The sequence below is a fragment of the Notolabrus celidotus genome, chromosome 15 (genome assembly GCF_009762535.1).
Source record: "Notolabrus celidotus isolate fNotCel1 chromosome 15, fNotCel1.pri, whole genome shotgun sequence".
Taxonomy (NCBI): domain Eukaryota; kingdom Metazoa; phylum Chordata; class Actinopteri; order Labriformes; family Labridae; genus Notolabrus; species Notolabrus celidotus.
Genome location: NC_048286.1, coordinates 20,898,809 through 20,916,081, shown reverse-complemented (window position 1 = coordinate 20,916,081; position 17,273 = coordinate 20,898,809). Strand labels below are relative to the sequence as shown.

At 42.6% G+C, this 17,273-nt stretch overlaps 2 protein-coding genes across 5 annotated transcripts in view; both read left to right on the top strand.

Annotated features, from left to right (window-relative positions):
* The window catches only part of LOC117826871 (C2 calcium-dependent domain-containing protein 4C-like), a 28,045-nt gene extending 21,428 nt beyond the window's left edge, over nucleotides 1-6,617 (top strand). The window contains exons 1-4 of one of the 4 annotated variants that reach the window (XM_034703271.1): nucleotides 3,526-3,672; nucleotides 3,819-4,069; nucleotides 4,645-5,398; nucleotides 5,507-6,617. In XM_034703271.1, coding sequence (XP_034559162.1) covers nucleotides 4,670-5,398; nucleotides 5,507-6,058 — 1,281 coding nt within the window. In that variant the 5' untranslated portion in view covers nucleotides 3,526-3,672; nucleotides 3,819-4,069; nucleotides 4,645-4,669 and the 3' untranslated portion in view covers nucleotides 6,059-6,617. Of the gene's footprint in view, nucleotides 1-3,525; nucleotides 3,673-3,818; nucleotides 4,070-4,641; nucleotides 5,399-5,506 lie in introns of those variants that run through there. The other 3 variants (XM_034703274.1, XM_034703272.1, XM_034703273.1) reach the window with 3 other exon arrangements.
* Nucleotides 6,618-10,601: 3,984 nt separating this feature from the next.
* fem1a (fem-1 homolog a) lies at nucleotides 10,602-14,239 on the top strand. The gene has a single exon (XM_034703270.1). It carries the CDS (start codon nucleotides 10,794-10,796, stop codon nucleotides 12,645-12,647), a length of 1,854 nt encoding a protein of 617 aa, XP_034559161.1. The 5' UTR covers nucleotides 10,602-10,793; the 3' UTR covers nucleotides 12,648-14,239.
* Nucleotides 14,240-17,273: the final 3,034 nt, after the last annotated feature.

The following is a 17,273-nucleotide window of genomic DNA, read 5'->3' as shown; positions in this document are numbered from 1 at the left end:
ACTGCTATATACTATATGTATAGGTAGAAACAAATTAAGTTTTTCTTTTCAAGACAAGAAACCCATTGTAGCCAGATTTTTTTTCAGTAATTAATTCTGGTGATTTATTTCCATGCTACCTGGATTCATTCAAACTTTGCTGTGATGCATTTTGCCCCTGGTTAAGGTTTCTGCACAAGTAACCTGAAAAGAGGAGAAAAACATTACGACAAATAGAGATAGGAATGAAATGATTTATATAGGATAAATATGAAGCAACATACTGCACAAAGTAAAAGCACTGCTGAGCATGCAGTTACAGAACCAACAATTGTAAACAAGTTTGCACCCAGCCAAGCAGATCAGACACTAACCACAAAGAGACATACGCAAGGAAATATCAGAGTTTAGAGCCAAACAAAAAGCAGCCAACTGGGTGTGAAAATTAGCAACAGACTTTTAAACATCTTGTCATATAAAGCTACACTAATAAAGCAGGCCTGCTTTTTCTCACCTGTACTTCATACAATATGTGCAGAATATCATGAACAAAGATGAAATAATTAGAACAACACGTTAAAAGCAGCTATAAGGAGTACGGTGAAGTGTGTGGGATTGTCACTTGAATCGTACCATGAAGTGATAGTACAGCACTAGTAGTTTTGTTAAAGGGCCTCACATTGGTTGGATGGTTTTTAAAACCCTGCAGAACACTGACTGGTCCAATTGACTCCTACGAGATGGCTGCTCATACCCTGACAGATCCACCTCCATCTTTGACACCTGGCAAGAGACAGTGTGGGTTGAGTGCGTTTTTTGGCTTTCTCCAGACAGACTCTGGGCCAGAAAAAAAAACAAAGACTATTCATCAATTTATATTCATTTTACAATGTTCAGGTTTCATGTCTTTATATAACACTAACCAATATTTTCAGCTGGCAGCACATCATAAAAGAATGTTCTCCCAAAAAGTACAAAAAGTACATAAGCCGTGTTATTTCTGTTGTCGAGATCATTTTGTTTTGAAAAGTCATCTTCACATGCCTCAAAGTTCCATTATATGCATCCAAAAAATTAGAAGCAACACTGAATTTGAGAACTCTTATTAAGCAGTAAAAAAAACTTGTTTATAACATGCTATTACCTGGCTGTGTTAGGTACCTGATTTTGATTGGTCAAAGCCCCGTAACAACAGCAGTTAATTCTCAGTTGCAGTAGCAACTCTATATAGGGACACTCTGATCACATGTCATATCAAAAGTATTGGCTAAGAGTCCAGATAATTTCACCTCTGCCTGTTGACACTGTGGCAAAACACTTGTTTCCATCTCAGGCTAGTCTTCAAAGATGAGTAATAATAACAGTTACTGGACACTGATGTTAGAGCATCGGCTCTGCGTTCTAACCATCTCTGATAAGAGCAAAATCTGCAGTATACCAAAACTACCCGCATGTCGTACTGATTCGGGAAAATTTCACTGTATGCATCGGACCAGTCTGCCTCGCATACTGTTTCCCATAATGCACAGCGCTCATTCTGCTTTTTCTTTTTTCTTCTTTTTTGATTTCCGGTTTCAGAAAGCGGAAGTAAACAACGGCCAAGCTGATAGCGAAACTGCTTCTTTAGCATCACTTATAATTAAGAAGTGGTGTATATGGAATTTAATAATTTTCACAGCACCTAAAAACGGAGTTCCCCCCGCCAAAAAAACAAGTGTGCATTATGGGAAACAGCATGCAAGGGAGACTGGTCTGATGCATACTGTGAAATTTTCCTGAATCAGTAAGACATCCGGGGAGTTTTGGCATACTGCAGATTTTGTTCTTTTTCACATACTGCATACTACATACTGAATTTTGACCAAATGCTAGTATAGTAGGTGGTTTCGAAAACAGCCAAACACACTGAAAAGAAGGAAGACGTACAATGATCCAACCAGGGACAGGGGAAACAGAGGAACTAAATACACAGAGTAACTGTGGAACACAGGACACAGGTGAAACTAATGAGGGTAATCAAAAAGGAGGGAAACACACAAGGACAGGAAGTAACTAAACTGGGAACACAGGGATCAGAACTACAAAGCAGAGAACACAAGACAAGACTTAGGAACACAAGAAAGCAAAAAAAGAGACATGGATCACAAAACACACAAGGGACACAAAGGATAACTAATACAGAATAAACACAGGAGAAACCACAGCATGAAACACAAGGAAGAAACTGAGCTAAACATCGACTCATGACACCTCGGCAGCAGAACAGACATTGAAAATGACTGGATAGAAACAATCAGTTTTCTCAGTGATGGTCTTGTTTACTTTTGTCGCTCATAAATTGTTGATATTCATTTCAATCTGATTCATAACCAGCTAAACACTCCTCACTGGGTTTTTAAACTAAAACGTTGCCAAAAAGAGATACAACAGTAACAATGAAGGGATAATAGTTTTGTTGATTTTGTCCTCTATATCTGATTATTTTGTATTAATTCATAAATCATTTAGTGTCCAGCATTTCAATCAGGAGAGACACAGTTTGAAGATTAAATCTTATTTATTACAACTTAATGAATAATGAAACTTGACAGAAATCTTTGGCGTAAGGACTCTATGGGGATAATGTTGTGAGCTGGAATGAGTGACTTTGGCAGCAGAAGAAATCCCCCTAGAGTCCAGACACTGGTGGTTGAGGAATTCTAGGAATTGAAGACTTGTGGAGACCAGGTAGAGATAGGGAGGTGGAGGGGTGCACACCATCCATGCAAGAAGGAACCAGCTGGAGAAAGAGACACATTTAAAAAGACAGCAGAAAGTTGATAGGCTGACGATAAGGGCGTGCCACTGAGCTATTGGATGACAGGCGCTGCTGATTAACCGATGACATCTCCGGAGAATGCAGCTGGAAGTGGGTGAGCTGGAGAGGAGAGTTAAACAACTGCTGTGATTGCTTTTACAGTCTTTCTGACTGAATATAAATATAAGTTATATGTGATTATTTTTGGGGGGGGCATTATATTTTCACTTTAAATAAAATAAAGCCGAGAAGAAACAACAAATCTCCTCAGAAGCTTGAACAAAGATATCCAGAAGTTTTAGTGAAGAAATGATTTCAACAACAAATCTACCCTTAGGTACTGCAGCATAAAGGAGATCAAAGCACATCTTAAAAGTTTTGGGGGAGTTTTGTAAGGGCTTTAAACAACTCATCCCTGTGGATCGACAGTCAGACTGTTCCAGAGATTGAGTCCAAAACTACAGAAGGGAGCTTAACCACAGGTCCTCATCAGAGTTTTTGGCTTCAGCAAGCAGCAGGGAGCCTGTTGATCTGACAAGCTCTATGGACTCATACCAGAAATAAATCCAACTCTGTGGCATGTCAGTGGAAGATGTATAGACATAAGCAAGGATTTAAGAAGCTGTCCTAGCAAAAGCAGAGACACATAAACCCACTGTCTCTGTTGTTTACTCTTGTTTGTTGTAGTTTTTGTTATTTTGTGTTCTCATGCCTCTGAAAGCTTTCTCTCCTATTATCATCAGAAAAGGAGCTCAGAACAGGGCAGGTGAAACACAGCATATTGTTCCCCCTACATCACACGCCACCAGGAAGCAAATTAAGGTCTGCACCACCCATTATAGGAAGAGAGACTCCATCTGATAACAATACATGAGGGAACAGAGCTCATGTGAGAGGTAAATGACATCCTTGTGACGTCTCCTTTAAAAATCAATGAGGTGTGGGATTTGAAAGCCACATAATTTGAAACACTTTACCAGTGATGAAACAACAGCATTTAAATCAGATATATTTTTTTTATCCCTCCCTCTTTTCTGCGCAGGGTGTATTTTTTTTTCTGGTAAATATCATGGGAAGGTTTCACCACCTCCTCATTGGCTCACAAGTCAGAGACCCCCAACATATAAAGAGTGAGAGCCTGATCTAGCAGCCTTTAACCGCTGGCAAGCGTTTTGGATCGCACTGCAGCGGGAAAGCAGGCTGTACGTTTTACGCACGGAGCGCGTGGATAGGCTGCAGACGAGCGCACGAGGGCTATCGGTTCTTCCAGGGAAAGTGTTGCGAAGCCAACAGGTTTGTTTTGATTTGATGTTGGATGTTCAGGTGGAAAGAAGGAAATGTGTAACTGTTCATGAAAAAGTTATATAGACTCGACTTTGCGCGCTCACTTTAGGGATTTCGTCGAGTAATTCAAAACTCAACGACTTAAAGTTACTTTGATTTGAAAAAAAAAACACATTATTGATCTAATTTATTTGGATTCAGTTTATGTGAGATGATAAAACACCTCATTAGCGCTCACATAAATAGTTTAAATAGCATTATTGAGTTTGATTTATCTCAATGCATGTGCATGATTTAGACTTCAGTTTGGAGATGGCTGAAGAATTTATAATTTTCTTATGAAAAAGAAACATGTGTTAGAAGGCTATACATTTAATGTTTTCTCTTTCTTAATCACCTTTGAAAAATGATGAATTGCATGTTCCTTTTTCCACCAGCTTGTTAAAATGTATACAGATTGAGGTCTGTGTATTTGAGGGAGAAGTATTTAGTAAAACTAAAGTAAATGCAACACTTTTGATTGTGTCTTTTTGAGATAATTGGATGTGCTTTGTTCTCTATATGCACCACTTTTCCGCTAGCAGCGAGCTGCGAGGAGTCTGAGTGGGCATGTGGCTCCTGGAGAAGCTCCGCAGCTCTGTGGAGAGCAGTGGGAAACAATCCCAGCCCCCGCAGACCGTGGAGGCCATTCCTGTTTCTGTTTACGCCAACGTCCTCACTCCGGAAAAGATCCCTGATTTCTTCATCCCACCCAAACTCATCTGTTGCCCACCAGAAGACTCTCTGACCCCGGAACCGCAGCCCTGCTCCACCCTGCGACCCTCCTCTTCTGACCATGCAATCTGCAGCCAGAGCCCAAGAGCCCGCAGCAGCAGGAGCCCCTGCAGCCCTGGCCTCTTCACCCGCAACCTCCAGAAGTCAGCCAACCGCCACATCATCCAAATAGAGAGCGCTGATGAGCCAAGTGCTGGGTCTGCAGACATGTTCAGAGCTGTGAACACGAATGCAGACCCCCAGTCTCAGACCGCCATGTCCCTGCCCTACGTCCCCAAGGCTCAGACCTCATATGGATTCTCCACCCTGGTGGAATCTCCTCACACCCGACGCAAAGAGAGCCTGTTCCACAGCGACCCAAGCAGCCCTCTCACCTCACCCAACTCCCAGAGGCGCTCACAAGGGGGAACTCTCCTGGCCCCGGCGGACTCAAATCCCTACCGTTACTTCAGTGGTGGAGAGAGTGACACCTGCTCTTCGGCAGAATCTTCCCCCTTTAACTCCCCTCTGCTCTCCCGCTCTGCCTCTCTGCTACGCTCCATTACACAGGAGACACAAGCCAAGGTGAGGAGAGGCCTCTTAAAGTTTTGTTTACATGAATTGGCAATTATAGGTACAAAAGTGTGTTCTGCTCCTTAGTGCACTTGAACCACTTTCTTTCTCCTATTGCAGGTTTTTCGTGCCAAGCGCTCTCTTGCACGCCACAGCTCCCTCTCTACTGACGATTGCAGCTCCGCAGACAACAGCCCTAACATGCAGCGCCGTCGAATGCGCTGCCCGCCCTCCCCAGCATTCCGTGGATCTAAAAGCAGCGGCCAAAGGGGTGCAGCGTCAGACCTCCTGCAGCGCGAGCATACCATCAACCTCCACAAGGGGGGGACAGTGAGGCTCAGCACTCATTACGATGCAGAGGCAGCGCGGCTCAGGGTGCGCGTCTTGGCCGCAGAGGCCCTTTACGACAGACATACGGACCCTAAGAGCATCAACTGCTGCGTTGCGCTTTACCTAAACCCTGGAAAGCAGCAGAAGCAGAGAAGCACCATCATCAAGAACAGCAGGAATCCGGTGTTCAACGAGGACTTTTTCTTTGACTCACTGCCTCGGGCGCAAGTAAAGAGTCTGGCCATGAAGATAAAGGTGGTGAACAAAGGCACCAGTCTGAGGAGAGACGTGCTGCTGGGAGAGAGGGAGGTGCTGCTTAGCGAGCTGCTCGCAGACCTCTAGGGAGAGGCTGTCAGGTTGGAAACAAGCAGCATGACAGGCCCTTTCTTCTCTGGCTACCTTTTTATCCCGACCTACAGATCTGCTAAACGCCGGGCAGGTGCTGACAAAAAGGGGGTTATATCTCGCACACTGTGTTCTTAATGGACAGAAAGTCTTTGAATCACTTTACCAAATTGCATCCGCAGCTTTTCACCGCCAGGTTAAACAAAACAACAACACACATTCTTAAGTGAACATGGATCTTTTGTTTGTGTGTTCTTCTCTTTAAGTATTGAGTTACAAAAAGTGTTGCCCTCACTAATGAGCATTGTGATGTGGCTCAGTAACATCAGCTGTGTGCACTTGATCTTGTTAAAGTCAGAGCTGTATTTTTTGTAATGACGCAGTAATGTGGGATTTTGCACGTTCTTGTTGAGAATTATGAAGCTAGATTTAGAAGAGTTTATATTTGAAAACCAGGTTTGATGCTAGTGGATGTAATGTTAAAATGACTGTTATGTACATGTGATAAATGCCTTTGACTAACTTATGAATAAAAATGCTAAAATTACAAGCATGATTTGTCATTCTGCAAGCACTGTCTCATTGTGTCTGTCTTCTAATTATTCTTCAGAATCAAGGACAAGCTCTAGGAAATGATTATAAACCCTCTCCTGCTCCCTCCAGCTTTCCATTTTGGCAGCCTATAGTCAGAAGCTGGAGGTCCTCTGGGACACACGCAGCCTGGGTGTCATTTGTGAGGCATTTAATCCAGGATCACTGCATGCAATATTTTCTCAGTGTGCATTCAAACTCCCTGTTTAATTTTAAAAACACGTTTGCTGCTCAGGCTGGCCTCTGGTGACTTTCAAATAATTATTCAGCATGAGGAGGTTTAATCAGGGCTCAGTCGCTCTCTGCAAACAAACCTCTGCACACACACTCTCATGGTGTCAGTGCAGAGGTTAATTTATGATTATATGTTCAGTAAATTAGTTAAATGGGTGTTAGGAGAGAACCAAATAAGCAATACTTGAATAGTCCAATAACAGGGATGATCCCACAGACTAAAAAAAGCATTATCAGTGTGAAGCTGTGGCCCCCTCTACTGGTGAGACATCGACACGACATCTCACAAGTCCACCTGACACTGGTTTATTCAAAACATTTGAGAAATTCTAATTGACTTACGACCTGCCTTGAGTGTCTCCAACACTTCCATGATGAAGGCATAATATGATCCTGGAAATCCATTTAGTTTACTCTAGGGAGAACAACTCCGTATTTTGCCCATGGCTGATCTGGAGCTCGCACAATTTGCCTAGGAAGCCCTAACACAAGTCACACCAAGCACCCGTGTGGTGACATTCATGAGAGTTTAAAGCATATTAACTTTGTACAGACCTGAAAGCAAAAAGGTAAAACTGGTGGATAAATATGAAGTTCATATTTTTGCCTCTGTTAATTTAGTAAAGCAGATTACTAAAAAGGGATGGTATAATAATCTCTGGATTAAGATACTGTTATGAAAAATGTCACTCTCGTGTCTTAGTCAACGCTCTTCAATTTGATTTGTTTTTCTCCTCATAAAAGACCCTGGAAACTTTTTTATCCACCCTTTCATAAGAAAACTAAGTAAGAGAACTGTTGGAAGAAGTTAAATTCACATTGGCTGTTTTTTTTTTTTGCACCAATTTGCGTTGAAAATGGTTTACCTTTACTTGGTTCTAGTTTGAGAATGTGGGTGCTTTCAATACCCAAACTGCCCATCTTTGTCACAAGACAGCTTGAGCTTGTAACAGTGATATTTGATTGCTTCTCTATGTTGAAATAATAACGTAGCAGCTCCAGAGTCTATGTAGAGGAACGTGTTTGAAGTTGCTGCAGGTATTAAAATTGTCTCATCAGTTATAAGTAAAGAAATGTGAACACAACACTCAATATGACTCAACAAGGTTATTAATGTAATATGTTTGATGTATCCTGAATTTTGTGTTTACATTAGCTCTTCAGAATTTTTTGAGAACTCCACATAAATTAGACATTTCTTCAAGGACAATTTTTGTTTCAAACCTGCCATCATGTCTGATGTCATCATGATGCTGTCGGCAGGCAGAGGTGTCTTGACATTACACCGGTATTCAAATCCCCTGAAGGCAACTTATTTAATGAATTCATAAAGTATTCTAATCCTACTTCACTGCTCAACTCTCATCAACAACCACGCAGGCCACCCTGCATTCATGCATACTTTAGTAGGAAGAGGATTTTTCATACTGTGGAAAGATAAAGAGGAGAAAGCCAGAGTCCTTGTTCAAATGAATGGAAGACCCTGGTGTTCATATAAAGCAGACTGCATGTTAATATTCAAATCAATATTCTGGCAACTGGCTTTGTGTGGGAGGATGGAGCAATGTGATCTCCACATTCTTTAGGATGCTCACATCAGTTATGTGTATTTATAACTTCATTCCAAATGACTTATTATTTTGATGTTTGTTGGACTATTTTTATTAGCCTGGTTCACCTCTAAAATTCTGACATTACATGGTTGCTAAATGTTAGCATATAAAGAAATACAATTTGCTGCTATAATGAAATCACATTTTATCTTCCCTTTACAAAACAGTAAATCCAGCAGTGCTCCAAAAAAAGTATGAGAGATCAGTCGCATACTGTTTGAAGAGCAGGGGCGACAAACCCCAAAAAGGGCACCTCCTTTCAAACACCTGGGACTCACAGTTTACGGTGAATTTAAATGTATGGAGGCAGTGCCAACAAGAGGGGGGTTTGGGGTCCTCGTCCTTGCCCAGAAAATTTTCTAATTTTTTTAAATCATCTTTTACAATTTATACATTTTAGGGCTATGTGGAGGGCACTTTTTTGATACAATTTAAGGGCATCCAGAGGGCACATTTTCTACATTTTAGGGGCATTCAGAGGGCACTTTTCTATGTTTTATACATTTAAGGGGCATTCAGAGGGCACTTTTCTATGTTTTATACATTTAAGGGGCATTCGGAGGGCACTTTTCTATGTTTTATACATTTAAGGGGCATTCGGAGGGCACATTTTCTACAATTTATACATTTTAGGGGTATCTGGAGGGCACTTTTTCTACGTTTTTTAAGCGTTTTATGTAATTTAGGGGCATCTGAGGTTTTTTTTTTCCATAGGTGGAGGATTTAGCAAAGGACATTTTTTATGTTTTATCTGCTACTGTGGAATCCAAGAGGGCACTTTAGCGCGTTTTCCTTCTGACATGATGACACCAGGGGGGGGGCAACTCCACCCTGAGTACATCACTGTGAACAATACTGTTTTAATGGTGGAGTCTAGTTCAACCCAACTCGTAGTTAATATCCTATTAATGTGAGATGACTCAAGAAGCCTGATGCTGCTGGCATCCCCACCCTGAGTGCATCACTGTGAACGTTGCTGTTTTAATGGTGGAGTCTAGTTCAACCCAACTCGTATTTAAAATCCTATTAATGTGAGATGACTCCAGAAGCCTGATGCTGCTGGCAGCATAAGCTCACAATGCAGGAAGCCATGAGAATCGAGTTACTGTCATCTGACTGGGATGATTATTTTAGCTTTCCTTAGTCAAGACTCAAGACTTGAACTGATGATCATAATGATGTGGTATTCAGTGATGTATCTAAACACACACTTACTGATAATTGGTGAATAGTTGTATAAAAATAATGACTATAATATTATAATTAATATTACTATTATCAGCATTGAGGGGTATTCTCTAATGGTAAGTACACATTTGAGGGCACTTTCAGCACCTCCTCTATGCAATGCTCTTCTTTGGTATTATTGGAGAGCACTAGTGAGCAGCAGGTCATTTGATCCAAATGAATATGCTACGGAAGAGGATTAGGGCCACTGAAAAAAATATTAATAATTAAGGTCAAACTTTTTTTTTTTAATTTATTATTATTATTCTGAGATTAAAGTCAGAATTCTGAGAATAGAGTCAGAATTCTGAGAAAAAAGTCAAAATTCTGAGATTAAAGTCAGAATTCTGACTTTGATCTCAGAATCCTGATTTAAAGTCAGAATGATAATTTAAAAAAAATATTTTAACCTTATTTTTTTTTTTTTAGAGTCAGAATTCTGAGAAAAAAGTCAGAATTCTGACTTTATTCTCAGAATTCTGACTTTAATCTTAGAATTCTGACTTTGATCTCAGAATTCTGACTTTAATCTCAGAATAATAATTTAAAAAAATATATTTTAACCTTATTATTTATTTTTTTTCAGTGGCCCTAATCCTCTTCCGTAATATGCTCTTGTGTAAAATGCGGTTTTTGCGTCTGATGGACTTCATTGGAGTCAGGGCTGGTTTAAGAGCCGCTGCTTACCTGAGGTGTGCTCCTCCTCACTTGTCAGAACAACCATAACAAACGAACCCGTCAACTGGCTACGTTAAGACATTTAACTGATATGCATTGTGGGACATGTAGTCCTATACACGTTAACCCCAGCCCCACCTTCATTCATCTAGAAACGTCAACAAAACTACATCCCCCACAATCCCGTGCTGCTATCGTAAACATAGACCTGTCAAACAACACAAACGCCATCTTGACAGCTCCCTCAAAATGGCAGAAAGATGTGAGCTCGAAACCGAGCGCAAACTATTCCCCCCGCTGTCTGCTTTTTGAAAACAGAGTCCAGAGTGTTTCGATAAACGAGTGGACATGGGGTTGGTGTCCAGTGTGGGAGCACAGAGCCTCTAAAGATGGAGATAACGACGGCGGTGTTCAACGCGGCCAGAGATGGTAAGCTGAAACTTATCCAGAAGTTGCTGAGCAACAAAACTCCTGAGGAGCTGGAGGCGTTAGCCGAGGAGAAAATCCAGGGAGGAACACCTCTCCTGATAGCCTCTCGATACGGACACTTAGAGGTTGTAGATTACCTCCTTGAACACTGTAAAGCCAATGTGGAACTCGGGGGGGCGGTCAACTTTGACGGCGAGACTATCGAGGGAGCTCCGCCGCTGTGGGCAGCGTCTGCAGCCGGTCACCTCCCTGTGGTGAAGACGCTCCTCAAACACGGTGCCTCAGTAAACAATGCAACACTAACTAACTCAACACCGCTCAGAGCCGCCTGCTTTGACGGACACCTGGAGATAGTCCGCTACCTGGTGGAGCACAGAGCCGACATGGAGGTAGCGAACCGCCACGGCCACACCTGCCTCATGATCTCCTGCTACAAGGGCCACAAGGAGATCGCCAAGTTCCTCCTGGACCGCGGGGCTGATGTCAACCGCAAGAGTGTGAAAGGGAACACCGCCTTGCATGACTGTGCAGAGTCGGGCAGTCTGGACATCATGAAGATGCTGCTGAAGTGCAATGCTCGCATGGAGAGAGATGGATATGGGATGACCCCCCTCCTGGCTGCAAGTGTCACAGGTCACACCAACATTGTGGAGTACCTCGCCCACCAGCCTCGCACCTCCAGAGAGGAACGCATAGATGCACTTGAACTCCTCGGGGCCACTTTTGTGGACAAAAAGCGGGATCTCTTAGGGGCCATGAGGTACTGGAGAAGGGCTATGGAGCTGAGGCAGCCAGGGGAAAAAGCTGGGTCCCTCTCCAAGCCCCCGCCTGGTCCCCCTATCCCTGCTTATGGCTGTGCACAGGAGGTGAACACTGCAGAGGAGCTGGAAGCTTTAATCACAGACCCTGATGAAATGAGGATGCAGGCCTTATTAGTGCGAGAGCGTATTCTGGGGCCTTCCCACCCGGACACCTCTTACTACATCCGCTACAGGGGAGCTGTGTACGCAGACTCGGGCAACTTTGAAAGATGCATTAGCTTGTGGAAGTACGCTTTAGACATGCAGCAGAGCAACCTAGACCCCCTCAGTCCCATGACAGCCTCAAGTTTCCTCTCCTTTGCAGAGCTTTTCTCTTTTGTCCTCCAAGACCGGGCCAAAGGTACCCTGTCCACGCGCATCACCTTTCATGACCTTATGACTGTGCTGGGGAAAAGTGTACGGGAGGTGGAGAGAGCTGTGGCTCAGAGGGACAACCCTCCTGAAGCTCCTCAGTTTACCAAAGCCCTCTCCATCATTCTGCATCTCATCTTCCTGTTGGAGAAGCTGGAGTGCAGCCCGGAGCAGGAACACCAGAAGAAGCACACGGTGTACCGCCTCCTGAAGCTGAACCCTCGCGGCCGGAGCGGCTTCACCCCTCTTCACATGGCTGTAGACAAGGAGACCACTTCTGTCGGACGCTACCCCGTAGGACGCTTCCCATCCCAGGCAGTGGCAGCACTGCTCTTGGAGTGCGGCGCTGACGTGGATTCACGTGACTGTGAGAACAACACACCTCTCCACATTGCTGCCAACAATGGCTGTCCAGAGATTATGGCGCTGCTCATGAAGGCCGGGGCTCACTTTGATGCCACAAATGCACAAAGGAAGACAGCCTATGAGCTGTTAGATGAGCAGAGCAGTGGGCACCCGGCCCTTTATCCACTGAACTATGTCACCCTTCAGTGCCTGGCGGCACGTGCAATTGAAAAGCACAGACTGCCCTACAGGGGACTCATCTCTGAGGAGATGGAGGCTTTCATTGAGCTGCACTGACATCCACTACGCTCCCCTGATGAGGCGTCTCCTCACTGCTCCTCTGTTGCCCCTCATATCTTACTCCAACCTGCCACATCTTTTATCTCCTTTTCATGTCTGCTTCATCCCCAGCCTTTCTAACCCTCTGTCAGACCGAACCATAGCAATAAACATCTAGCTTCTCAGCTGAAATCTCTGCCTGAGATCTGGTCAGCCATCGCTCGATTCCTGGTTTCCTCTGCTGTTCAAATCTAGTTGAAACTTTGACCTGATGTAGGCTGTATTGCATTTCCCCTTCTTTTTGTCAGAGTAAAAAGGAGGCTTGTGAAATGATGGTGCTTTTGGTGTGTGGTGGTGGTTGGACTGAATGAAAGATGGGTTTTAGTTTCTGTAGTTTAAAGCATCTGATCAAACTAGCCAGATAACATGCATGAAAAAGAAGAGTGAAAGTGGTTGTGCTTTAATGCCGGTTCAGAAAGAAAAGATGTGTGAAGAGACTTGCTACAGGTAATTTTTGCTTGTTCACATTCACCATCTGCTCTGCTTCTTTGATAAGAGAGAGGGTGTTGAATTTATTGTGCCAAATATCAGACATGAGCTGTTAAACACTGTAAACTGGAGGCAAAATGAAACGTAATTAACTAATCTTTCCTAATTATGAGCACAAGTGTTTGCCTAAAGGTGAGACATAAAGTGAATCCTGCATTTCTACAAAATCAGCAGCTGGAGCAGTTTGATATTTCAGATTGGGACATGATTTGTCAGCACTGCACAGCTATTGTTTTGAAGGCTTTTTATGAGATAAGATTTGACTGGTATCTCTTGGAGTCATTCAAAAAGGAGCGCATCGTTTGGCTAACACATCCCCCCCAGTCTCCACACAAACCTTTGTAACCTATGCAGTTTGTTTTATTCCAATCCAAAGTGACACATTCAAGCAAAAATTAGCCACATTAGCAGATTTCACACAGGGTCATGCTTTCATTATTACATGCTTACCTTAACGGGATAATGACTCAAACCTGAGGCTGCTTCCGTGACAAAGAATCCTATCTTCTAATTAAGAATGTTCTTTTAAAATGCCTATCTACCTGCAGAATGAACAGTTAAAACCTGAGCTGACAGTGTGCCTAAATCCCCCTGACGCTTGGTAAAGCCAACATCAACAGAAGATACAAATTCACTGTCAAAGAAGCAGCTTCAAGGGGGATAATTAAGGAAATTGCGCCCTGGTTTGTGAGTTAAATGTCCGAGATATAATGTGTCAGCACTGTTTTTTTGAGTGAAATCTCCCTTTAACCTTGGATGCAGCTCACAGAAACGGAACAGATGGCTCCGCTGCAGCCGTTGCTGCATCTACGTCTTATTTTTAATGGTCTCTCTTTTGTTTATCCTGTGTCATCATTAATGTTTTATTTGTCTGACTGTGCTAAGCACCGCCGAGTTTGAATGCACACCGAGAGGCTCTAAATCCTGAATAGACAAACTTACATCTAGGCCACGAACTGTCGCTGCCTTTCTCTTTCTCAACTGATTCGTCTAACTGATGATAACTCGAGAACAAAAAGTGTGTTGGGGATACTTGAATAAAATTCAGTGTCACAACATTGCACCTGTGGTTGATCTCACTTCTGTTGTGTTTTTCTGCGCATCAATTATTTTATTTTTCATTTGGAAATGTATTGAAGTATTGAACATCTCTTGCAGTGTCTTAAGTTCTCAAGCTTTGGTGCTGTTTCCTAACATTACAGCATTTTCATTAAAAAGCATGTGACATAATTATAATGCAGTTACATTTGCAGGGCATACGAAACAGCACAGGGCCAGAATGTAGTCTTGTTTACAAAGAGAGAGACTCCACTTTGGTGTGCATGCAGAGTGTTGAATAAGCAGAATATTAAAAAGCAATCAGAGTCCGTTTAATTCAGCTCTTTACACCAAACACTGCCGTTTCACTGCTCTGCTCCCTTAAACCAGAGGACACTGGAATAAAGTATAACGGAAACTTGATCTTTCTGAGTCGTGCACTCCTAAAGTATAAATAGAGTGCAATTAACGTCACTGCTGCGGGGCAGCGGTGGAGACAGGGCTCTTACCCTGCTAATTTTAGGGATCTTTTGCCCTAGCTTCAACTCTGAAAATGGGTATACTGTAATGCTATACATGCAGTCAGGCAGGTCACACGCAGGGTGACTGGCAGAGACGGCACACAAGACAACAGAGAGCGCATTATTCTGACAGGAAACTCAAATAAGCCTGTTTCTTTTACACATGAGGATTGTTTGGATTGTTGAACCCAAATGTTTAGCTAATGTTTATGGTTGCTGTATAGGAAAAAGGTGTCAAGTTGGTGTAGTTAGAAACACCAGCTGGTTAAGAGGGGGTTCAAGTCACTGTGACAACTAAATTAACCCTGACCTGACCCTTGACCTTTCTGTTAAAGGGTGCCAGATGATTGTGCTAATCACCATGTTTCAACATAAATTAAGTTATTGACGTCGGCAGCATGACCTATAGTGTCAAAAGTCCGAAGGTAAAGAAAGAAAACACCCCTAAGCTGCCTTCGAACAAAGAAAAACGCTCGATTAAGGAGTTGAAATTGTCATTTAGAGTCTTTTTGTTAGCTATCAAAAGAGACACAAGAGAAATGCTGAGGATCCTGAATTCATGAATCTTTCGTGTTCCTGCTCTGATCTGAGGCAAATGCAGCATGACGTATCAGCAGCTTCCCACTAGATGTCAGTGTAGCAGCAAAGAACAATCCATCTGAGGAGAAGTCTTTGTCCCTTCAACACCATGTGAGACTCTAAAACTGTAGCATCTAGTTAATATCAGAAGTGGTGTCAGTTGGTTCATTTTCCCCCCGTCTCTGTCTCCCACCCTGTCGGCAACTCTTTGTGTCAGAAAATGAGAATGAGTTGCTGAGAAGGGCTTTTACCCGGCTATTATACAGGGCTGAATATTCATTAGTAGTGTATTGGGATGAGCATTAAAAAAAATAAAATCCAGGCAGACAGAGTTGCTGATGCCGAGTGTGAGGTCAGCAAAGAGATTAGAATAAAGGCTTCTTCACACGCTCCTGAGGCGTCATGCGAAAACCAACAACAACGCTAACACCTCACTGTTCGCCCTTGTGGCGGTTGGTTTTGTCATGTTGGGTGACCTAAATAAGAACAAATCTTATAAAACAAAGGCTTGTGTGTGCTTATGTATGCCTTTTAGAATTACAGAAAGAGAGCTTTGTTTCATTTCCACTCATATTTGTTTTGTTTTTGCTTCAGTGGTATTAGATGTTAAGGCTAAATTCGCCATTTGACTTGTTCGACACAAAAACAGCCCAAGAATGAAATCTTTCACTAACGCACTGAACGTGATGGATTGCATCTGCTCGTGTGAGGTTCAAACCCCCTTGAATTTTTTCATTTTCATATTGTGAGGTTAAGGTCAGATACTAAAATTAATTTCATACACAGTTGCAGTCCAGCTGTCCTTGGTTTGAGAGTTTGCCTGCAGCCATTTTCCATGCAGTTCTCTCTTGCTAGCAGCCATGCGTTTATGAAGAATTGCTCTTCATAATGTGAGGAGAAAAAAGCAATCTATTTCATGTGAATAAGCATTTCTAAGATATATCACCATTGGATCAAAATATTTAAGGAAAATCTAGAAAAAGGTAAGATCAACATCACGTTTTGGTGGATAAGTAACTGATTAATACTAAATCTACAGACTTCTCTGATGTCAAAGGGAAGATACAATATATTTATTGCTTTTCTAAACATAGAAAATACAGACTAAACAAAAAACAGCAAAAATATAAATACAAGCCTCCCACCCAAAAGGAAAATTTTAAAAATAACCATGTCTATTGCAATAGCAGCCTTGATCACATTAAAACTTTATCTTAAGCTGTTCTTTTTAGGAAAAAATACTAAATAACGTGAAAAAACAAAGGCACATACATACATACACACAGAATAGTAATCTTTGCCACAAAGAAAATTTAGCAAAGGGTCCCAAATCTTATTGAACACACTTCCCCTGTCTTCATTGTGGAATCTCAATCTAAGGTACATTATTTAGAACATGTTAATGGCATTAACAGCTCAACAGCACCACACATATCCCCCTAAAGTGTTACCTGTTATGTTATTGTGCTGTGAAGCTCCTTTGTTGTTACTGAGATAATGTCATATCGTTAAACACTGAGTTGTGTAAACATACAGTATTTTAGGAGTGTCCTCCTATTATTCAGAAAGGGAGTTCTACTCTCCTGGAGCTGTTCTGGGTCCCTGAATATCTGCCAAACAGCTATAATTAGACACTATTATATGGGAGTCTTCACTGATTCAAGGTGCTTATCTTCATTGGAGCCCCCGGGGAGCACAGTGGAAAAAGAGTCAGCCACCAATACACAAGACTAAAAACCTACCTCAGCAGGCAGCCTCCTCTTTGCACCAGTCAGCGATCCAGAGGGGAGATGCTTGCTGGAGGTAAGGCGGGAGGAGGGGCTGGAGGAGGAGGAGAGGGGTGCTGGTAATGGGGGTAAATAGGGGTGATGGGGGATACGGTTGCTATTGGAGATCTTGCCTGCATCACGTCATGTGGGGGGAGGGGGAGAGCGCTCCGGTGTGTGGTTGAGAGAGA

Excerpts from the sequence above, each read along its gene's own strand:
- fem1a (XM_034703270.1), top strand. The coding sequence starts at position 10,794 with ATGGAGATAACGACGGCGGTGTTCAACGCGGCCAGAGATGGTAAGCTG.